This window comes from Trachinotus anak, unplaced genomic scaffold (assembly GCF_046630095.1).
Source record: "Trachinotus anak isolate AG129_WGS33_773 ecotype Australia unplaced genomic scaffold, CSIRO_AGI_Tana_v1 ptg000018l, whole genome shotgun sequence".
NCBI classification, from domain to species: domain Eukaryota; kingdom Metazoa; phylum Chordata; class Actinopteri; order Carangiformes; family Carangidae; genus Trachinotus; species Trachinotus anak.
The window spans coordinates 14,693,289-14,712,590 of record NW_027273869.1 but is presented as its reverse complement, the minus strand read 5'-3'; the positions used below and the strand labels follow the sequence as shown (position 1 = coordinate 14,712,590).

Here is a 19,302-nt window from a genome sequence, read left to right as displayed (position 1 = left end):
TGTGATGTGCAGGGGCCAACATTTATAAGACGTTTAAAAAACCAAAAACAACAACAAAAAAAAAAGTTCAAACAAGCAGGAATGAACAACGAAGGCACTTCAAGTTTTCATGTTTTTAAAGTTAAAGGACAAACACAACCACCAACATTTAAATTAATATCATCCTATACACATACTTCTGGCTCCATGTCTTTAAAAGGAAGCCACAGAGGTAAAAGCCGAACACAACCAGGGCTGTTAAGTTGGCTTCATCTGCTACTGACTATTTTTTTTTCCAATGAATCATTGTGTCTATAAAATTGTGAAAATGCCCATCACAGTTATCCAGAGCTGAAGGTGACATTTTTAAATGTCTTGTTAATTTCTACCAACTGTCCATCGCCTAAAGATTTTTAATTTATAATGATTTGGCATTTTCACTTGAAAAGTGATTAAGGTTAATCAGTTTTTGAAATACTTGCAGATTTTTTCTTCTGTCAATTAGTTAACTGACCATTAGTTTCTTCTCCAACACAACAGTTTGTGAATTACATGGTAAAACTTCCTTGTTGCGCACACACACAATCATAGGCGCACGCATGCATGCACACACACACACACACACACACACACACACACACACACACACACACACACACACACACACACACAGAGCCCCGAGCTGCTGCTATCAAGTGTTTCACACTTCAACACCATATCAATCAATGACATAGAGAGGACGGGGCATTGGGGTGGTGGCTGCAGTGGGCAGGGAGTGTTTTTTTTTTTTTTGTTTGTTTGTTTGTTTGAAAAGTCTCGGACGCCCCCAGTGGAGGAAAAAAAGATGTGCAGGCTTCTTCTTTCTGGCTGTTATTCCCATCACCGGCCAGCCCCATCCATCATCTTCTGGCCGTCTCTCACGAGTCTCTATCATCCGTCCGCGCTGATGCAACCACCAGCACTGAGGACTTCAGATTCCCGTCCCCACCCCCCACCCCCCACCCCCCACCCCCCACCCCCCACCCCCCACCCCCAGCGCCCCCGTCTGGATCCTCTCCTGTCCTCTCTACTGAGCAGGAGAGGAGGGGTGGAGGTTGAAGAACAGAAAGGAGAGGAGAGGGAAGTCGCCCTCTCTCACACGCGCTCAGAGTTGCTGTCCCTGTTCACTCTGCGTCTGGGGAACAGCTTTCGCTTCAGCAGAATCAGCTGCGGGAGGAGAGGGAAATCACATAATCAGAAATTTCATGCAGCTAAGAAAAGACAAGAAAGCCTTGTGCCCTCTGTCAGCGAGAGGATGACTGTGGAGTAGAGGAGTAGATGCTCAGCCACACTTGGGGGAACACGCTCAGTAATCACTTTCTGGCAGAGAATTAGATGAGATGCTCGACATCGTGAAGCTGCAGCCAGCAGCTGGTTAGCTTAGCTTAACAGTAACAAAATTAGCTGACCAGGACCTCTAAAGCTCACTAATTAACACCTTATACCTTGTTTGTTTATTCTGTACATAAATGAAAAGGTCAAAATGAAAATTCACTGTTTTATGTGCCAGATTATTTATTAATGATGAACAATTCCTTTCGATAATCAAGACCCAGAAGGACAGAAATCAAAGAACAGCAGCTGAGGACACTTTGAACTGTTCAAAGCTGACTCAAGTGTCTCTGCCAGGCCTATCTTGTGCCCAAAAAAACACATGAAAAGTCTTTTTTTGTGTGGTGATAGAGACAGTGGAGTCTGACACATTCCTCACTGGGAGCACTGGTCCCACAGCCCACTGTGGGCGGGGGGAATTCTCCACAGGTCACTGCAACTATTAACCTTACTTGAGGAGAAACTGGAAACCTTTGGATTAGGGAAGTGCCTTGTAAGAGCTCAATGTCAAACTTGGGTGGAGAAGTATTTCTTTAACAGTTCTTCACATTTGTTTTTATCTCTAATCTGAAAGAACTTTGACGGGAAAGTTATCCAAGAACACTATCCTCATTTTAAAATTCTTTGCTATTAGGTTTGTCGGGCTCTCTTAACGGCTCAGAAAACTGGCAACAAAGAAGGTTAAAGAAAGTGATCCGAGTCAACAAAGACGGACAGGTCTCGCCTTTCACAGAGGACTGCTGGTGGTCTTTCATTTCTGTAAAGTCAGGTCCTGGCTCAGCTGGTCATACTAGCACGACACATGAGACGGACGCACCTCTCGGTGGAATTTCGGTAGCGGAGGCTTGAATCATAGCTCCGGTGTGAATCATGGAAAATGAGAGGTGTGCGAGCGGGTGTCCTGCGTATCTTTATCTGAACGTGTAAATAAAGCGTGAGCGGCTCCAGGTGGGCGCACTGACCTGCTCAGCAAAGAAGGACATGACAGTGAAGATGACGAGCGTCACGAGGACACAGTGGGTCCAGAACTTCAGCTTGTCCCGATACACCCGCCTGGGGGAAGAACACACTTCAGTTTAGTTAAATAAAGGGACAGACTTCATCCTTTGTCACACTGAGACATAAAATGTATGTTTCCGGATTGGGTGCCAAACGTTGGAGGCGGCACGTCTCACAGGAGGATAGAGTAGTTGTGGTCTGATGTAACAAGACGGAAGCAGGCAGTATGCAGGGGGCAGCGGGGCAACAGGGTGACAAGGTGACATCACCCAACGCCATCCGCCTGTCACTTCGCAATCCCGGAGACAGAAGGAGACGGTGCGGAGGCAGGGGAGGAGACAACAGGCTCAGCTGTGTGATGATCTTACAAGCATCTTCGAGCTAGCGACTGATCTGAGGCGGCTCGGTCTAATTTTAAAGTCTCTCTGTGAGGCATTCTCCAGCTGAAGCCCCCTGAGCACAGGAGCAGGATCCCTGATGAAAACCCTCTAAAGCCCCCGAGGGATTCCCACTGTTCCAACCTGGCAACGCTCAGTCCCATGTGGTGACAGATACAAATTCTTAACTTAGGCTGACAGGAACAAAAAAAAACTAAAGAGCCTGATAAATTACCGGCGCACGTGCAACAAGGACTTTAGTGTATCTCTGGTATTCGTGCTTTCACACATCAGTAACTGTGGTATGTGATGTATGATTGAAACAACTCAATTAGTTTACAAAAAAAATCAGTGGGTGCACGATCTAATTGTGCGCTTGTGTCATTTTCTCTAACATGAGGATTTGAAGCTTTTCTCTGTTTTCAGTGTAAATTGAATTTCCTCAGGTTCTGGACTGTGGCTCGGACAAAACAAGTAATCTGAAGCTGAGAGAAACTGTGATGGAGATTCTTCTCCTTTTCCTACCATTTTTACAGCAGGTGATCGATTACTCAAAACAAATTGCCAAGAGTAAGAGATAAGATAATCAGCCTCACTTGAGGCTCTTTATTGACAAGCTGATATTTTGAGGGTATAATGTTTAACATGTTACCCATCTTAGTTTAGCATGTTGTTATAGCAACATTAGCTAATTACATTATCTATAAGGCACAGCTGAGGCTGATGGGAATGTCCTCTGTTTTGCAGTTACTTGTATAAGTATTAGACAAACCTCATGGTGGCGCTAGAGAAAAAAAATCAGGGGATATCTGTACAAAATTTCATGGCAGTCCAGTTCATCTAATACATACAACAATGTTCTCCACTCTTTATAAACATACCATTCCTGGAGCTCTTCCATGTGCAGGAACCTGTTGCGATACTCTCTGGGCAGCTCAAACTGGGACGGCAGCGGGAACATGGACTCATAGAAGTCTCTGAGCACAGCTTTGACTGTGGCAGCGTCCTTATGTCCGTGGTCGATGTTATCGTTCAGACAGATGAACTTCCTGTTGGGGTTTGGAGAAAAAAAAACAACAAAAAAACACATTAGTCACATGTAGTTAATATGGCAAAGATGTAAAGTTTGGTTGCCCCACAGAAGGAGAAGGGATCCACACAGAGTCGTCTTCACCTCGGATTCTTCCTTATGTCATCTAACTGGCCGACCACGTGCGACACGTTGGTTCGCACCATCTTGAAAGCGATCTCCTCCTCTCCCATGATCTCGAACCTTTCAACAGAAGACATGTTAGCAACAGCAGCAGTAGAACCACACAGGGAGAATACATGAATTTTAATACATTATCAGACTATGTAATGACGTACTTGTACTTATTCTGGTCTCTGAAGGCTTTGTGGATGCGTTCTGTGATGGGCTTACAGTGGAGGACAAGGCCTTTTGTAACAGGAGGCTGTGGATGGAAAAATACACAATCTCAGCTAAATAATTAATCAAATGCAGCATTAAAATTTTTTTCCCCAGGGTATTAAAGCATGGCTCACCATGCTGGGGTCATAGTAGGTCTCCTGAGTGGGGTTGACAAGGTGGAGCTGGGTCAGGTTAGTCGGAAGAGTCTTGGAGCAGTTTATCAACATCTGCTCCAGGCCTGTCAGATCCTACAATGAAAAAAATTTTAAAAAAACCACCAGAGCTCTTGTAAACTATTATGTGACAACTCAAAGCCTTGTGTTAGTGAGAGAAGATGTTTTCACAGCCAGGACCGACCTGGAGGCTGAGGGGGAGCTCGTGGATCCTTGTGGCCAGCGTCCGAATCTCCCGGTCGGACAGGATGCCTGAATGATCTGTGTCGATCTCGTCAAACACCTCAGAGACGTTGAGCTGCTGCTGAGCGCTCATCAGGAAGTAGAAGTACGAAAAGGCGAACTGCATGTCCTCTGAGTGCCGCACGCGGTGGCCCGACGTCTTGTCAAACTCCTCCGGGAATCTGAACGAGAGAGCACAGGTCAGTTTGAGTCGTTGCGTCTTCGGGGGATAATCTATTCAAAGACTTTTCACAGTGTGCCTCACGTGTCCTGCAGCTCCTGCATGATGAGGCGGTCGATCATGTGAGGCATGTGTGCGGGGACTTTGCGGGACGTGAAGCCAAACTGGCTGTTGAGCAGCTTGTTGACGTAGCGAAGGGAGTCGGCGAAAGTGTCCTGCAGCCTTCGTCCGGTGGCGCCGCCGTCTGTCTCGTACATCAGCTCTTTCTGCAGTCGTTCCTCTTCCTATAGAATCGACAGAAAAGGTGTGACATCCAAAGAAACTAAAATGCACGACTACCTGGAAAGAGTTGAAGTTGTAGGTTCTGCTGACCTCGAGTAGCTTCTGAAAATACTTCCTCCTCTCCCACGGCAGAAAGCCGCGGTCTGAGGAGGTGAAGTGCTGGAGTCTCCTCCCGACTGGAGCTCCTCCTGCAGCGTTGGCCAGCTCGTTCTGACTCTCAGAGCTTCTGATTTTGGAAATGCTGCTCAGCAGTTTGGAGGTCATAGGCCTCTCAATGGCAGCGTTCAGAGGAAAGGGTGTAGGTTGTTCAAACTCTTCCTTAAACTTATCGTCAATATGGACTGGGATACGAGGCGTGGGCGGTGGGTCTTGCACAGTGACGTTTTTCCTGGACATTCCCTCTTTTGAGTTTTGATTTTTCTGGATAATATTTCCAGCTTTCTCTTCCCCTGGTGGTTTGAACTCCCCCTCCAAGTCCTTATAGGGCTTCCCCATGACCTTGGCTGCAACCTCATTATCTGCCTGTGAATAGACAGCCTGCTGCTGTTCAGCCAGCATCTTGTAAGGTTGAAGGAGTTCAGCCTTTGTGAGATTATAACCCTTCACAGTAATGTCACCAGTCAGAAGCTCCTCCTCCAGCTTCTGCAGCTCGCTGCGGACAACAGCTGGTAAAAGTGACACATTCAGCGCAGGAACCTCTATGACAACCTGAGGTTCACCAGGCCGCCACCTCTGGATCTTAGGACCCCGTTTGTCCTCGGGAATATCTGAGAAAGGGAACACCGGCTCAGGAGTCGGCGTCGGCTTCGGCTCTTTGCCGGAGTCTTTGCTCACACTCTTGGACACATTAGCCCGAGGAACCTCGCGGGTGTCGACAGCTACGCCGAAGCTCATTGTGAACTCCGTCTCGTCGTCTCTTTGGAAAGTGAGGTTGTACTGGATCTGGGTGGCGTTGTGGCCGGGGTAAAGAAGCAAGTGAACAGTCTTCCATTTGTTGGCAACAGAGGTGTGGCGAACCACGGGGTTGTCGCTGACGTGGGCCTCGGAGACTCTGCGAGCAAGCCCATTAAAGCTGAAATATGGCCTGACCTCCCCCAACGGGAGGGTGTAGAGGCTCTGGTTCCTCAGCAGCGTCACACGGTGCAGCTCGCCAAAGTGCTCTACATACATCACAAATACATGATAAAGGATTAGTAGCAACAAACATGGAGAAAAAGTGGAGTAAAAAGTGTATTTGTTGGGGACTATTTTCAGCCGTGGATTAACACCAATTTAGAGCTCTAGAGAGTATTTACAGCAGCAGGACAGTGTATGCGGGACTGAGTCAAAATAATGAAGCAACATGTGTCTCTATGGTTGAGAGGAATCAGATAAATCTGGCTTTGTCTACACAGACAATATTTGTTAGCAGAATACATTTGTTGTTTGTTTAGTTGACAGTAAGACAAATATAGACCGCCACCATCTGTGAAAACAAAACATCATCTTAGTATATTTGCTTTCGACTCACCTTGGCCACAGTCGCCCACGTCAAAGCCACATGAAAGCACATTGCAGGCTTGGTCACAGAACTTGTCTGCTAGCCAGGAGTTGGCGCAGCCTTGGTTACAGTAAGACGTCCCCCCAAGACCTCCCATACCACCTGCAAACTGCCACACCTGTCCACCTGCTCCACCGGGCCCGCCAACACCGACCCCTGCAGCGAAGCGACTGTTCCCAGCCGCACCTGTCAGAGAGGGGGGATTACATTTTACCCATGCACGACAAAAACAAGCTTATTCACACACACGACAGTGTTTCTTTTTACCTGAGCAGTCGCCTCCATCCCAGTCACACGCAGAGTTGTTGCAGGCTTTGTCACAGTACCCATCTTTGATCCAGGATCCTGGGCAGCCCTCAGCACAGTTGGGAACAGGCCAGGTGAGATACACCTGCAGACAAGTGAGAAAAGACAAGATTGGTGGGTTGTAGTATTCAACCGTCAAACTTCAGCAAAAATTTCAGACTGAATCTCACTGCAATCACTTTTCAGGCTGTATTCACACCTTCTGTCCTTTCGAGTGGCTGTAGAAGTCGTCCGGCCAGACGTCCTTGCCAAACATCACGTCATCGTTGAGGTAAATAAACTTCTGGGAGAGCCCTGGGATGCGGTGGATGTGGGTCTCTATGGCCGGGGAGCTGAAGGTGGGAAGGTGGCTTTGGTTCAGGAAGATATCCTACAAGTCAAAGAAAAACATTTCATATACAGTAAAATAATGTATCATTTACAAACCATTTATTGTCTGTTTTCTGTGAGTCTCAAAACATCACTTAAAGAAATTAATTTGGTAATCTGACTGTGAACAAAACAGCACTGAATGTGCTCCAGTAATATCAGAATTATAATTTTAAATACTTATTCAAAGCTCATTAATATAAACACAAATGTAAATCTTACAAATATTAAAGGTCCCACATTTTACACTTTTCTGGTGTTTTATTTTAAGTGTTGATATCCATATATTTGTGCTTTTAAGAACCAAAAACCACCTCAGTGTAGTTTTACATTTCCTCTCTCAGACTTCTCTCTGGAGCTCAAGTAACAACAGGTAGGTGAACAGTTTTCTGAGTGATTAAATAAAAATATGGCAGACTTTAGGTAAACTAAATCCTGCATGGTGGGGACAGTGTTAATCAAATGAAAATTCATACTATATGGGACCTTTAATCTTTTTTAGTTATCTTTGACAAACACCATTTCCTCTAAGCCTGGGACCTTTAAAATATTTAATAAATCAACAAACACTTTCCAGTACAACAAAATACATAGACATTATTTTGGAACCTTTAACTTGCTTTTTAACGTTAATACATGACATAAGAATAGAGGTCAGTAAAAATAGGACGACAGCCCAACACCAGCACAGAGTGCCGTGCAGCGTGGGAGAAGTCGAGGCTTAAGTTTTACCTGATGTGTGACAACAGTAACTCTGGGGTTATCCAGGTTGAGCCAGGAGGGAATCTGCCCGTTAGTGACGATGAAGATGTGTCGCACCCAGGGAGCGTGTCTCTCCACTGAGCGCAGCGAATAGCGGAGCTCCTCGTTGTCCTCGAATCTGCTGGCTGAAACATCTTCATCCTGTTTGGACTGAAGAGGAAGAACAGAAAAGAAAGAGCTGAACAATAAATGTCTAGACTGTATCTCCACCTATGGGTGACATCTTGGTTGTTCTTAAATTCATAAACACAGTCTCCATTAAATTTGCACTTTAATACATATAAGAGACAGGAAGGACCAGTCGAACCTGGGAGATGGCAGTGAGGTCCCAGAACAAGTAGGCGGGGCTGATGGTTAACTCCTTCCCATCCAGGGTCAGGTTCTTTTTAGCCTGCTGCGTCAGATCAGAGAAGTCCTGCGGGGTTTTCAGGTGGAGCAGGGCGATGCTCGCCTCCGAGTACAACTCAAACTGAGGGACAAACATATCAAGAGTGTGGCATTCGACACTATGAGGTTGGCATTTGAGTGAAATATCTTGACAGCTGCCGGACGGATTGCTGTGGACCTCAGCTCAGATGATCAAGGTCCTTCTGGGATAAATTCTGAAAGTGGGGGCCCCCTGGTTTTTATATGGTGCCATCATCGGGCCAATTCAACCTACCAAATACCAGCAGAACTAATGACATTCAGTTCAGATTCTGGCGTACTTTGATTTCACTGCTAATTAGCAAATGTTAGCATGCTAACATGCTAGATTAATATGGTAAACTTGCTACACATTGGCATGTTAGTAATGACTCACAATGTCATTACTAACATGCTGTGTTCGTATGCTTATGCAATGCTATCATGCTAATCAAGTTAGCATTTAGCTCAAAGAACCAATGTACAGCTCACAGAGCAGCTAGCATGGACTCTTATTAGGAGCCTTATTATTTGTTTAAAATGCTTAACAATAACTTGAAGGTGTTACTCAAAAGCCTCAAGTTCACAGTTGACTCCAGAGCCACAGAAGACGCTGCCAAGTCTTTGTCAGGTGACCTCACTGTCAACACGTAACATCTGTGGAGTTCCCTCTTCAAGTCAAAAAACAAAAATCACCACATGCACTGTGGGAAATCCCTAAACAGCAATTTCTCAGAGTTGAAGTCACTTGAAGTCACATGCTCAGCTTTGTGGTTTAGCCACAGCACCGGGCTCGTGACAGGGAGCGCGAGTCTGTCATTGAGACAGGAGGATTTCTGAAAGATGGAGATGACTCAGTGGGAATGAAAATGACAAGACTTAATGTGATTTGGGCTCAAAGCACACACGGTGACCTCTGACCCTTCAGCTGTATGGGTAAAAAATGAAGCAGCTATGATGCCGGCGTGGAGGCATCTGCTGCAGCCTTGAGAGAGTGTGTGTGTGTGTTTGTGTATGTGTGTGTGTTTTTAAGGGGTGAGAGTTCAGAAAATTCTGTGATGTCATCTTCTCCATGGGGGTGGCTCTCTGTCTGACCTCGGGGGAGCTATGTGAGGCATCGGAGGATTTTGTTTGTGTGTGTGTGTGTTTGTATTTGATATACAGTGTGAGAGAGTTACCCATGGCCTTGGTTTCAAACCATCTGTCCCGCCTCTCTCATCTCTCAAACTCTAAGCTTCCCAGAAAAAGACTCAACCCAAACATCTTTCATGAGCTCGTCGACTCGTCCGCTCCTCTCTGCTCCTGTTTTTAGGTGAGGAGGATTTCTGAGACTTAAAAACACAGCAGGGTGCAGCCGGGAGACGACAAGCCCCGGATCACGTTGCCATCTTTATTGCAGCTCTCTTTATAGTCTTGATAATGCTCTGACACATGCACACAAAGCAGAGGTGTGCGGTGGCCTCACACAGGAGCTCTCCTGCCTGTAAACACGTAAACCTGTTTACTCACTATGTCACAATGCAGACAATAAAGTCAAATAATTAAAACTCAAATCATTTTGCAAGTCCTTAGAAAAAGTGTTAATTTTCATCAATCAATGTATCATTTTAGTAATTCAGTCTCTCAGATGAGAAGAAAAATTATTTTCCCTGCTTTTCTTTATTTTTGCATCATTGCAAACTGAATATCTTTGGGTTCATTTGTCAAAATTTTCTGCAATCTACCAACATGTTTGAAATCCACTACTACAAAGGAATTGTTTATTCTCCAGTTTTGATTTGTTCTCAGTCTTTTACTTGAAAGTAACGGTTAAATTTTCAAACAAAGCTGAGCATAAAAACCGATCATGTCTTTTATGAAGACTCATAAGACTGGTGAGTCACCTCCTTCCTCTGAGAGAGGGGTGGGGGTGAAGCCCTCCTTAGCTTGTCATGGATAATATCAGCAAACATCTGGAAAATACTGCTGTATATATACCAGACATTGCTGCATCAGTTTACAAACTTTATCACTTTCCACTTATGTTACTGTTACAGAGGGTTTTCACATTGAGAATTACCCCATAATTATGACTTGTTACTGTCTTGTTTTATTTGCTTTTTGTCTCATCTGGTAAAAGAACTGTCACTCTCAAGAAAAACAATGTGGAGCGGCATTAAAAATATGGAGAAATATGTTAGTTTGAAGGGAGAGGGCAGAGAAAGACGAGCTGCTCCGGTCGTGTTTACACTGGAGGTGAAATCAAACGCCGAAAAAGAAAGAAATGGAGGCAGCAGCTACAGTTATTCCACAGCACAACATTAACATGCCCCATGTGTATTTTACTCTCATCACATTATAAACTGTGATCAGTGTGGCTTGTGTGGCACTGCAGTGAAAGGAAAAGATGCAGCTGGAATTATCACAGATGTGTTATTTAAGCAACCCTTCAAGCGGCCAGGAAAATATCTACAAGGTGCTACATGAGCTACATGACTGAATTTATTTTTTGAAGGGCTGAATTATCATGTTGATAATAAATCAATCATGTGAGTCAGTTTTGAGCAAAAATTGTAAAATTTAAATATTTGCAGCTTTTTTGTCTTATTAAGCTGAGCAACGCAGAGTTTAGAGTTCAGGATCTGGGAACTTCTGATGGGCCTTCATCACTGTTTCCTCACTTTTTATGGACTGAATGATTAACCACTTAATTGAGAATTAAGAAATAATCAGCAAACGACCTGATGATGAAAATAACAACTATTTGCAGCCCTTTTTAAATGCATCATCATGCAAAATACACAGAGGCTCCATAGCTCATTTCATTAGGTCAATACAACAAGTCAGCCACTGACCTGCAGCTAACCTAATCGTTTGACTTACAACTGTGACACTGTGGATTTTACATTTGTATATACTGAAAGCCTGCACAGTCCACATTCACATTGTGACAAAATGCATTTTAGCATTTTAATATGAATATATGTTTATCCTTTTTTCTAAATCTTATTATTTCTGCGTATTATTCTGTACTGCCCTTCTAGCACGTCTTTAAAAACACGCCACTCTGCACATATCACATGAGCAGGTGACAAATAAAACCTTTGAATCTTGAATTTTCCTTCACAGTGAAGCACGAGCCACCGTGTGGACGACCGCGGGCTTCATGTAAAAACACACGCTAATACAAACACATCAGCAGGCTTTCACGCAAACACTGGGGGCAGGTCTCCACAGACGACAGCACGGGCAGATGACCGGGGGCCGGGGGCAGCTTTCATCACCATAGCACTCGGTCTAACACCAGCTATAAATACCGACCTTCTCTCACTGCTCAACCTCTCCTTCCACACTATGCACATCATCCCTCTTTCACAGAACTGGCCCGGCGACACCAGGAAACACCTTGAAATCCAAACTGCGCATTGTGTGGGTGGCCCGTGTACCTAGAATCCCTCCAAACACGACGCACACTTTCCATCCTCTTTCCTGGACTCTGTGGCTTCACATGTCCCAGGGCCATCGCTACACCTCCCACTTTAGTCCTGCAACTCCCCTTCCAGCTCCGTCCACTTAGAAAATATCACCCCTGGCCTCCGAGCAGGTAACGCCAGGTATAAATAAATATGTATGAGACAGCAGGGTGTGTCTGAGAGTCTGGAGAGGGTCAGTAAAATCCTGGTGACCTTTCAGCGTGCTGGCTGGCGCCGCGCCACTCCAGACAGTTGTTCTAATGTTAACCCCCGCACCGCCAGCTAAGGTTACAGCCTGAATGCCGCAGGTTATTATCACATGACCAGGCTGCATCGCCGCAAACCTGGAGACAAATGCAGGGAATGATGGGACAACTGGGTTCGACGATGATATGTAGGTTAACTGCTGTTAACCTACACATCATCACATACAAAGTTACAGCGCTTTAACTCCCCTGAGCGTCGCAGGAGCTGCTTGTTTTGTGACTGTTACACACAGTGTTACAACATGCAGCATATTTGAGGCGTCGCAGGTTTTCGGCCTCAGTTTAGTCACTGGAATAAAGTGGTATAATGTGTTTCATGTATTGTTGATTAACAACAAAACAATTTCAACTCGAGGTTCATTTATTTGCTTTTTCTGGTGCTTTCGATCATATCACAGTCTTCAACAGAGGGAGATTCCTCAGTTGTCCGGGAACCGTGGACATTAAAATGTGTATGTATTCTACATAACATTATTATTCTATATTCCCTGACAACAGAGCAAACTGCTGATGAAGACCATGTGATGTGGTTAAAACCTCTGGAGAAAGTGAGTAAGTGTGCCTTGATTTGAGAGGTTAAGAATTTACTTTTAATTTCAGTGGCAAATTTTTGTTTTCTCCTCACCAAACAAAGAAGTATATAAATATATATTTATTCTTATTATGTTTTTGTTTTTTGTTTTTTTTTAACATGTTTTGCTTCTTTCCTCTCAAATTTCTATTTTTATTTAAAGTTTTTTTGCATATATTCAACTTTCTCTCACATTTGTCTTTTGTTTATCTTGTGCTTTATTGCTTCCCAAACGTTTATCTGTCATTTTCATGTTTGAAAAAAATAATGTCCGCCATGTGGGGGTAATATCCCACGTGTCTGCTGGTGTGACAGGGCCTCTCAGCTCCAGCCTTCACCGTTTTGTTTTCTTTGATTATTTCAGAGTAATCCACTCTCGTTAGTGGCATTCCCCCTCCTCAAAATACACAGCAGAGTTCTGATTAGAGAAAAATTATTAGATGCACAAGCTGTCAGCTGCCGAGCTAAACAGAGGCTCTTTATCCACAACTCAGCATTTCTGTTTAAAATAGAAAAAGACCATATTTAGCAGGACGGTGCACCATCCTCTCCAAGGAGGATTTGATATTCGTGATTAGGCTGCTCTTAGATCCTGTGATGTATAAAAAGATCACAGGCTGAATTTGTGCACACACAAAAAAATACACAGTGCATGTCTGAAGTAATGATGATGTACAAACGTCCTTCAGCACCGACGTAAGACACTGTAAGAGTGACATCTTGTGGCAAAGTCAGGGAAGTTAAAGTTTTCTTTTGTCACTGCGATGACACAACTTCCAAAAAAACCTTACAGAAATGATGCAAATAAGCAACACAATTAATTACAGAAAGCCCAAAACCACAAGTGTGCCTGTGCACTGACTATGTGTGCAACTCTCCTATTATGCAACAAACTTAAAATATCCTCTTTTTAAGGCACCTCCTGGATGTTTTTGTGGATTTAGAATATTTTTCCCAGGTTACACTTTGGGAAAAAATGCAACAAAAGAGATTCATATTTAAATCTAATGAGAACCATAAAGGAAACGGGTCAGAGGTTTCTAAACATGCGGTCTTATCTATTCTGCTATTTTCCCTAAATGCAGCAGGCGTAATAAATAATAACAAAAGAATGACTTCAAAATAAAAGCACTCCAAAGACACAATAGACAAATCTTGTCAATAACTATGAATCACTGTGAGCGTTTCAAATCCACTGTTCTTCAAAAAAAAACAATGACACACTTCTGAATGAAAACATTCTTTCTGCATCTTTCTGTCTTTTTCCACAACACATCTCCATCTCATCACACCACCACCAGGGAATCGTTCTACTAGGAAACGAGTGTTGACCCTTATTTCTGACAAAGTCCACCTCACTACCGTGATCCTTCTGGAAACGTTACCTGTTTGATCTTGTTGGTTATGACGGAGGGCAGCTTGACTCTCAGCTGCTCCGTCTCCTTGAAGGATGCTGGGAAGCCACTCAGGTAGGCCAGAGCCTGCATGCGGATCAGCCCCGGAGCCTCTTTATCTGTGGTCTGCAAAACACACAACATAGAAATACACTGAAATGTTCCATATAAATACTTTTCGACCGAGGGCTGTGTACTTTTCAAAGTTGATTTGCTGGAGATATATGTGAAATCAGACACATTTTCAGTTATGAACCCACCAGGTAACATCTGGACGCAGAGAATTTCTGGTCCTCTCTGGACACGTCTGTATAGGCCTTATCAGCTGTAAAGATCAATGAATAAACAGCAACACGATGTTAATACAACTTTACATGCACAGATATAGTGTCTCTAAAACACACACACATATACAGACCATCTGCTGTCAAAAAACCAGACTGACAGGTTAAAGTGACGGGCTGACTACAGGAATGACTCACACTTTGTCAAACACACTGCACAAATGAAGAGGTGCTGCTTGCACTTGAGCAGTTGCAACAGGTAGCTGTGGAGGATTATCGATGTATAAACTTCGTTCCTGTTTAAATATGATCAAAAAGCACGACTAAGAAAAAATATTTAGATAATATATCCCCTTATCATTTTCTTCTTTATTAAATCAGAGATAATTAGGTGATCATCTGCTAGTTTTAAGACAACATTTTTATATATCTATGTATAAATTGTGATCGAAAGTGATACTTGGTAAATACAGATATCTAAGAGTCATACACTAAACAAAAGGGAGGGGGGCTGTGAGTGAGGGGTGTCAGAGTGGAGGCAGCAACGGCTCAATCCCACCACAAAGGCTGAGCATGCAGAGTGATTCACTTTCCATCAAAACGTACACACACACACACACACACACACACACACACAACACAACACAACACAAATCATGGGGTGGTTCACACACATACGCTGATAAATTTACTTTTCCTGCCCACCCCGGACTAAAACAAATGTCATATTCTGTATTTTAAGTTTTTACTTAAACTTAAATTTGACGTATTTCTCTCCCATTCTTTCTCTTTCATATGTTCCATGTTAAATCCGAATTCAAGCTCGACATGCCACATGCCAACTACTGATAAATAGTGAATAACTATAAAAAATGGAAAAACAGTCTTACAGTCACTAAGAATATTCAAACAAGTCAATAATGAGTTGATCTTTACAGTCAGACAGTCTTTAAACAGAACATAAGCACAGTGCAGGTGAGCTGTGAGCTGCACGAGGTCCTGCAGGTGTCACAAAAGGTGGCCGTTTAGAGATAAGCTATGCGTGTTGTGAATCTTGCTGGAAAAGAAATGATTTAAATTGGCTAAAAAAAATAAAATAAAATAAAATAAAAAAGGTCAGTCAGCTGGGTGTAGATCTCATGTATCATTAATGCTCTGGTCATATCAACCGACCCCAGCTCTCAGTTTCACTCTACTGATCATTAATGCTGCTTTTACTGGTAATGCAGATTTCTGCCACTCTCACCACATGCTGTCATTTTCTGGTTACTCATTAATAACACTTCAAATATTTTTTCAAGTATTTTCTGCCTTGTAAATAACTTTTCATATCTCAGTGATAACATGCCTGCGGGGTTCAGTTATTCCACCGCCAGTGTTTTTTTTTTTTTTTGCTCCCTCTGCAGAATCTCTCACTTGTGCACACACTTTATTCCTAAAAATGGTTGGATCTCGTCATGAGGATTCATTTTGTGCATTTTAAATTTTTTTTTTTTTTTACCGTCAGCCTGTGAATGGAAAACGACCACGGAGGCGGTGGTGGACGGGTGGAAGGGTTTATTCATCAGCAGCAGCTCTTTGGCAGCAGAGAGCGAGGGAGAGAGTGACGGCAGCTCTTTGAGTGTAACGTTGGCTGGCAGAGCGGGGTCCAGGGCCAGCATGGGCGCTATGATGCAGTGGGACAGCAGGCATTCTGGCTTACCACTGAAAACAAACAGACAGGGAAAAAAAAACGTACATCTTGTCTCATTAACTTTGTGGTTGCTCACATAAAAAATACTTCAATGCACGAAATGAGTCAAGTGCACGCTATCAGCAAACGGCTTCCTTTGAGGAAGTGTTGCATCTCACCCCTCTTTGTGTCTGCGGTCAACACAAGATGTCAAGACAAGGCCCCTTTATCGGTCACAACATATTGGTTGCAAACACACAGGAAACACCTCCCCTCAAGTCAAATCCTCTCTGTGGTTCAACTTGCTGTGCGAGTTTTAAGATTTACATTGTTACCTGAGATGATCAGTTCAGTTAGTGCAAAAAAGCAAAAGCTATTTCTTTCAAGCTGATACAGACACCTGCTTACAAAAAATCTGTATCTTCATATGCTACTGCCTTTACTGTCTGGACAACATGCTGCACACAAAGGCATCTATAAAAACTCTAAACTATGAAACAGTCAGTTACTATTAATGCTGGCCCTCACATGAGAATCTACAATGCACAAATAAAGCTCAAGCTACCTGATATCCCACCAGTTCACACTTCTGAATCATACCTCCCTGTGGTATAACCCAACTCAACTTCCTGTTTCTACATTAAATTCACAGATGCTGCTTCAAGGTGACTTCAACTGCCAGTCCTCTGGGTTACGAAAGTTGTAAATGACCTCTAAACACAGTGGTGTTGAACTGGACTGCAATATACTGAGAGGTGTTTCTAATTCTAGCATTAAAAACACATTTCAATAATAAAGCACCATCAGCTACGACCTCAGTAATAAAACCTGAAAACAAACAATATCTGTGCATTATAAGCATCATAAAGCTATAACATGTGGCAGAGCTGCTGTAGTGGATTACATTAGATTGTATAGATGTACTTGATAAAGTTGTCAGGGAGTGTATGCACAAAAAACCCCCCCAAAAAACAGCAAAGATGTGGTAGTGGTAACTCTCTCTTTCATGTTTCTTCCTGTATTAGGTCTTTGTGGGAAATGTTGCAAATAAACAATCACATATTCGTCATGACTGTTAAATTGTATTGCCTCATACTGACAGGTTATTTAGTGCCACGTAAACTGAGTGGATTCAACAGCACCACAGACTGCAGCCTCTAAAAGGACCATGAAGTTGAGGATTTATTGCAGGACTGCATTAGTTTTAGCCTTGTGTGCTGTACATAAAAACTGAGCGTACATATGTCCAGATTAAGATATTAAACTCCATATAACATTCACAGACCCAACACATCTGCAGACTCACCTGTCTTTTGGCGCTTCAGTTGTCTCGCTTGCATTTTTCCCCAGGCGTTCCCTACGTGCAACAAAGCAGCAAATTCAAATTACTTTCATCATGCACCCCCCGCAGTGACAACACTGCACACTGTTGCATTGTTAGAGGAGGTCAGCAGAAGCCGATAAACAGACTAAGTGCAACATTTTAATTCTTTTTTTTTCTTTTTGCTGAGAGAAGAAAAAGTTCAGAGACTAGTGAAACATAGGAAATTTCTCCTCAGGGTTGTTCTGACCTTTGATCCCTCTCCTTCTGGGGTAATGTCTGAACAAGCCAATCAGAGTGAAAGTGATAATGCAGCAGCTCAAGCTTGTGTGCTAATTCTGACTGCATTCAGCTGAAAAACTGAAAGTGTGTTTGCTTCATTTACAACAAGACAACGCTTTGTGCAGCAAAATAAAGGTTCGTTTTTAATTGTAGGCTACATGCATTACTTCTACAAAGCCATTAAAGTTCACACCACTATTGCTTCAGCTACCTCAGAGCTTTTTGTTCCTCCTCCAGTTGCTCTTTGACCGCCTTCAGTTCCTTCAGTAGCGCCGTGTCTGTGCCATTCACCCATGTGTACACCACATCAATAGGCATGGGGAGACAGAGCCTGCAAAGAGAAACACTCATATCACTCAGACAGTGCTCAAACCTCAAAGCTGTGACCCCGTTTCCCTCCCCAGTGCAGCGAATTAGTATTTTCTTCATGCATGGCTACACCTCGTCCAGTTCTCTCAGGTTTGTCTCAAAGGAAGGGTACGGACAGTCTTGGGAGGCACGAAGAAAGGTTTCTGCAGAAAGTGGGCTCAAGCTTTGCACAATTTTTCACGTCAATAATTGGGACTCTTTTTAAAGATTTTTTTCTTCTGAAGCCCACCCTAAAAGATTGTGCACTTCTTACAGCAACAGCAACAAAAAAACAGTCAGCTTTGTAGTTGATCACATTTGAGGGAGTGACACATTAGTGAATTTCATTCATAAATGATGCATTTTTTTTTTTTTAATCACCTGCTTTGGAAGGATTTTCCACCCACATTGTCTCTGTAGGAGTCAAACAGCACATGATACTGGTCTCGACTCCACTCAACCACCACCTGAGTGAAGACAAAGAGACATTACAGACACAGCTGTCTAGGACACGTTGCTCTCATGTTGTTAATCCCAATTACCAACTAGAGCCCCGGCTACAGAACCAAACCACATTCAAACATTGTCCTTTATTGGTACTTCATTTATTATCTGAACAGGCACACACCTTAAATTATATCATTTTACACATGAATAACTTATAACTTCTATAAAAGCTTTGCTTGATATTCACAAATCTTCCTCAGCAAAAATTGTTTATTTTATTTGAAATAAACTGCCAGTATGTGATTTATTTTGAAGCCGAATTTGCACCACTAACCTATAGATTCGAGACAACGTACCACTTAAAGATCTACAAGATAGGTTAATTTAAATGACAAGTTGATTACTTTAAACAGTCCATTTTTTGAGTGGAATCTGGTGAGACGGTGCCTGAATGCAACTCGGTTATCGGCAAAAGGATGTTAGCTAATCCAAACACATGACCGGCTGCCAGTAAGTAGCCGAAATTAGGAAGACAGGAGGAAACCTCACCTCTCCAAACTGAAAGGCGGAAACTATCATGAGGACGATCCCCCCAAAGCAGAGGTAGAGCCCGTATCGGTGGGACAGACAGGTGTACGTCTGCCGCTGTACGAGCTTCAGCACCGAGTTCACGACTACCATGGTTCTCCGTGGCGACGCATAGCGCTGCATTCATTCAGAAAACGCAGGTAAACGCACTAAACAAAGAAAGTAAACATCACAAACGAGCCGGATCTGTCAGCTGACCGCCTGCCAGGCTGCATGACACATGACAACCAACCACACGTTTCACGCTTCCTCGGCGGCGATGACGCTGCCGTCGTCCCGCCGCCCGCTGTCGCCCTCTGC

General features: G+C 43.5%; 1 protein-coding gene across 1 annotated transcript; it reads right to left on the bottom strand.

Annotated features, from left to right (window-relative positions):
* Positions 1-757: 757 nt before the first annotated feature.
* gnptab (N-acetylglucosamine-1-phosphate transferase subunits alpha and beta) lies at positions 758-19,246 on the bottom strand. The gene is made up of 21 exons (XM_071501907.1): positions 18,964-19,246; positions 18,349-18,434; positions 17,831-17,950; positions 17,323-17,373; positions 15,846-16,048; positions 14,321-14,385; positions 14,052-14,186; positions 8,280-8,441; positions 7,943-8,122; positions 7,041-7,211; positions 6,803-6,926; positions 6,506-6,721; positions 5,086-6,155; positions 4,798-4,997; positions 4,495-4,714; positions 4,272-4,385; positions 4,095-4,180; positions 3,901-3,999; positions 3,608-3,775; positions 2,313-2,403; positions 758-1,185 (listed from the first exon to the last, which is right to left on the bottom strand). The coding sequence occupies exons 1-21, from the start codon at positions 19,123-19,125 to the stop codon at positions 1,114-1,116; spliced, it is 3,795 nt and encodes a 1,264-aa protein (XP_071358008.1). The 5' UTR covers positions 19,126-19,246; the 3' UTR covers positions 758-1,113.
* Positions 19,247-19,302: the final 56 nt, after the last annotated feature.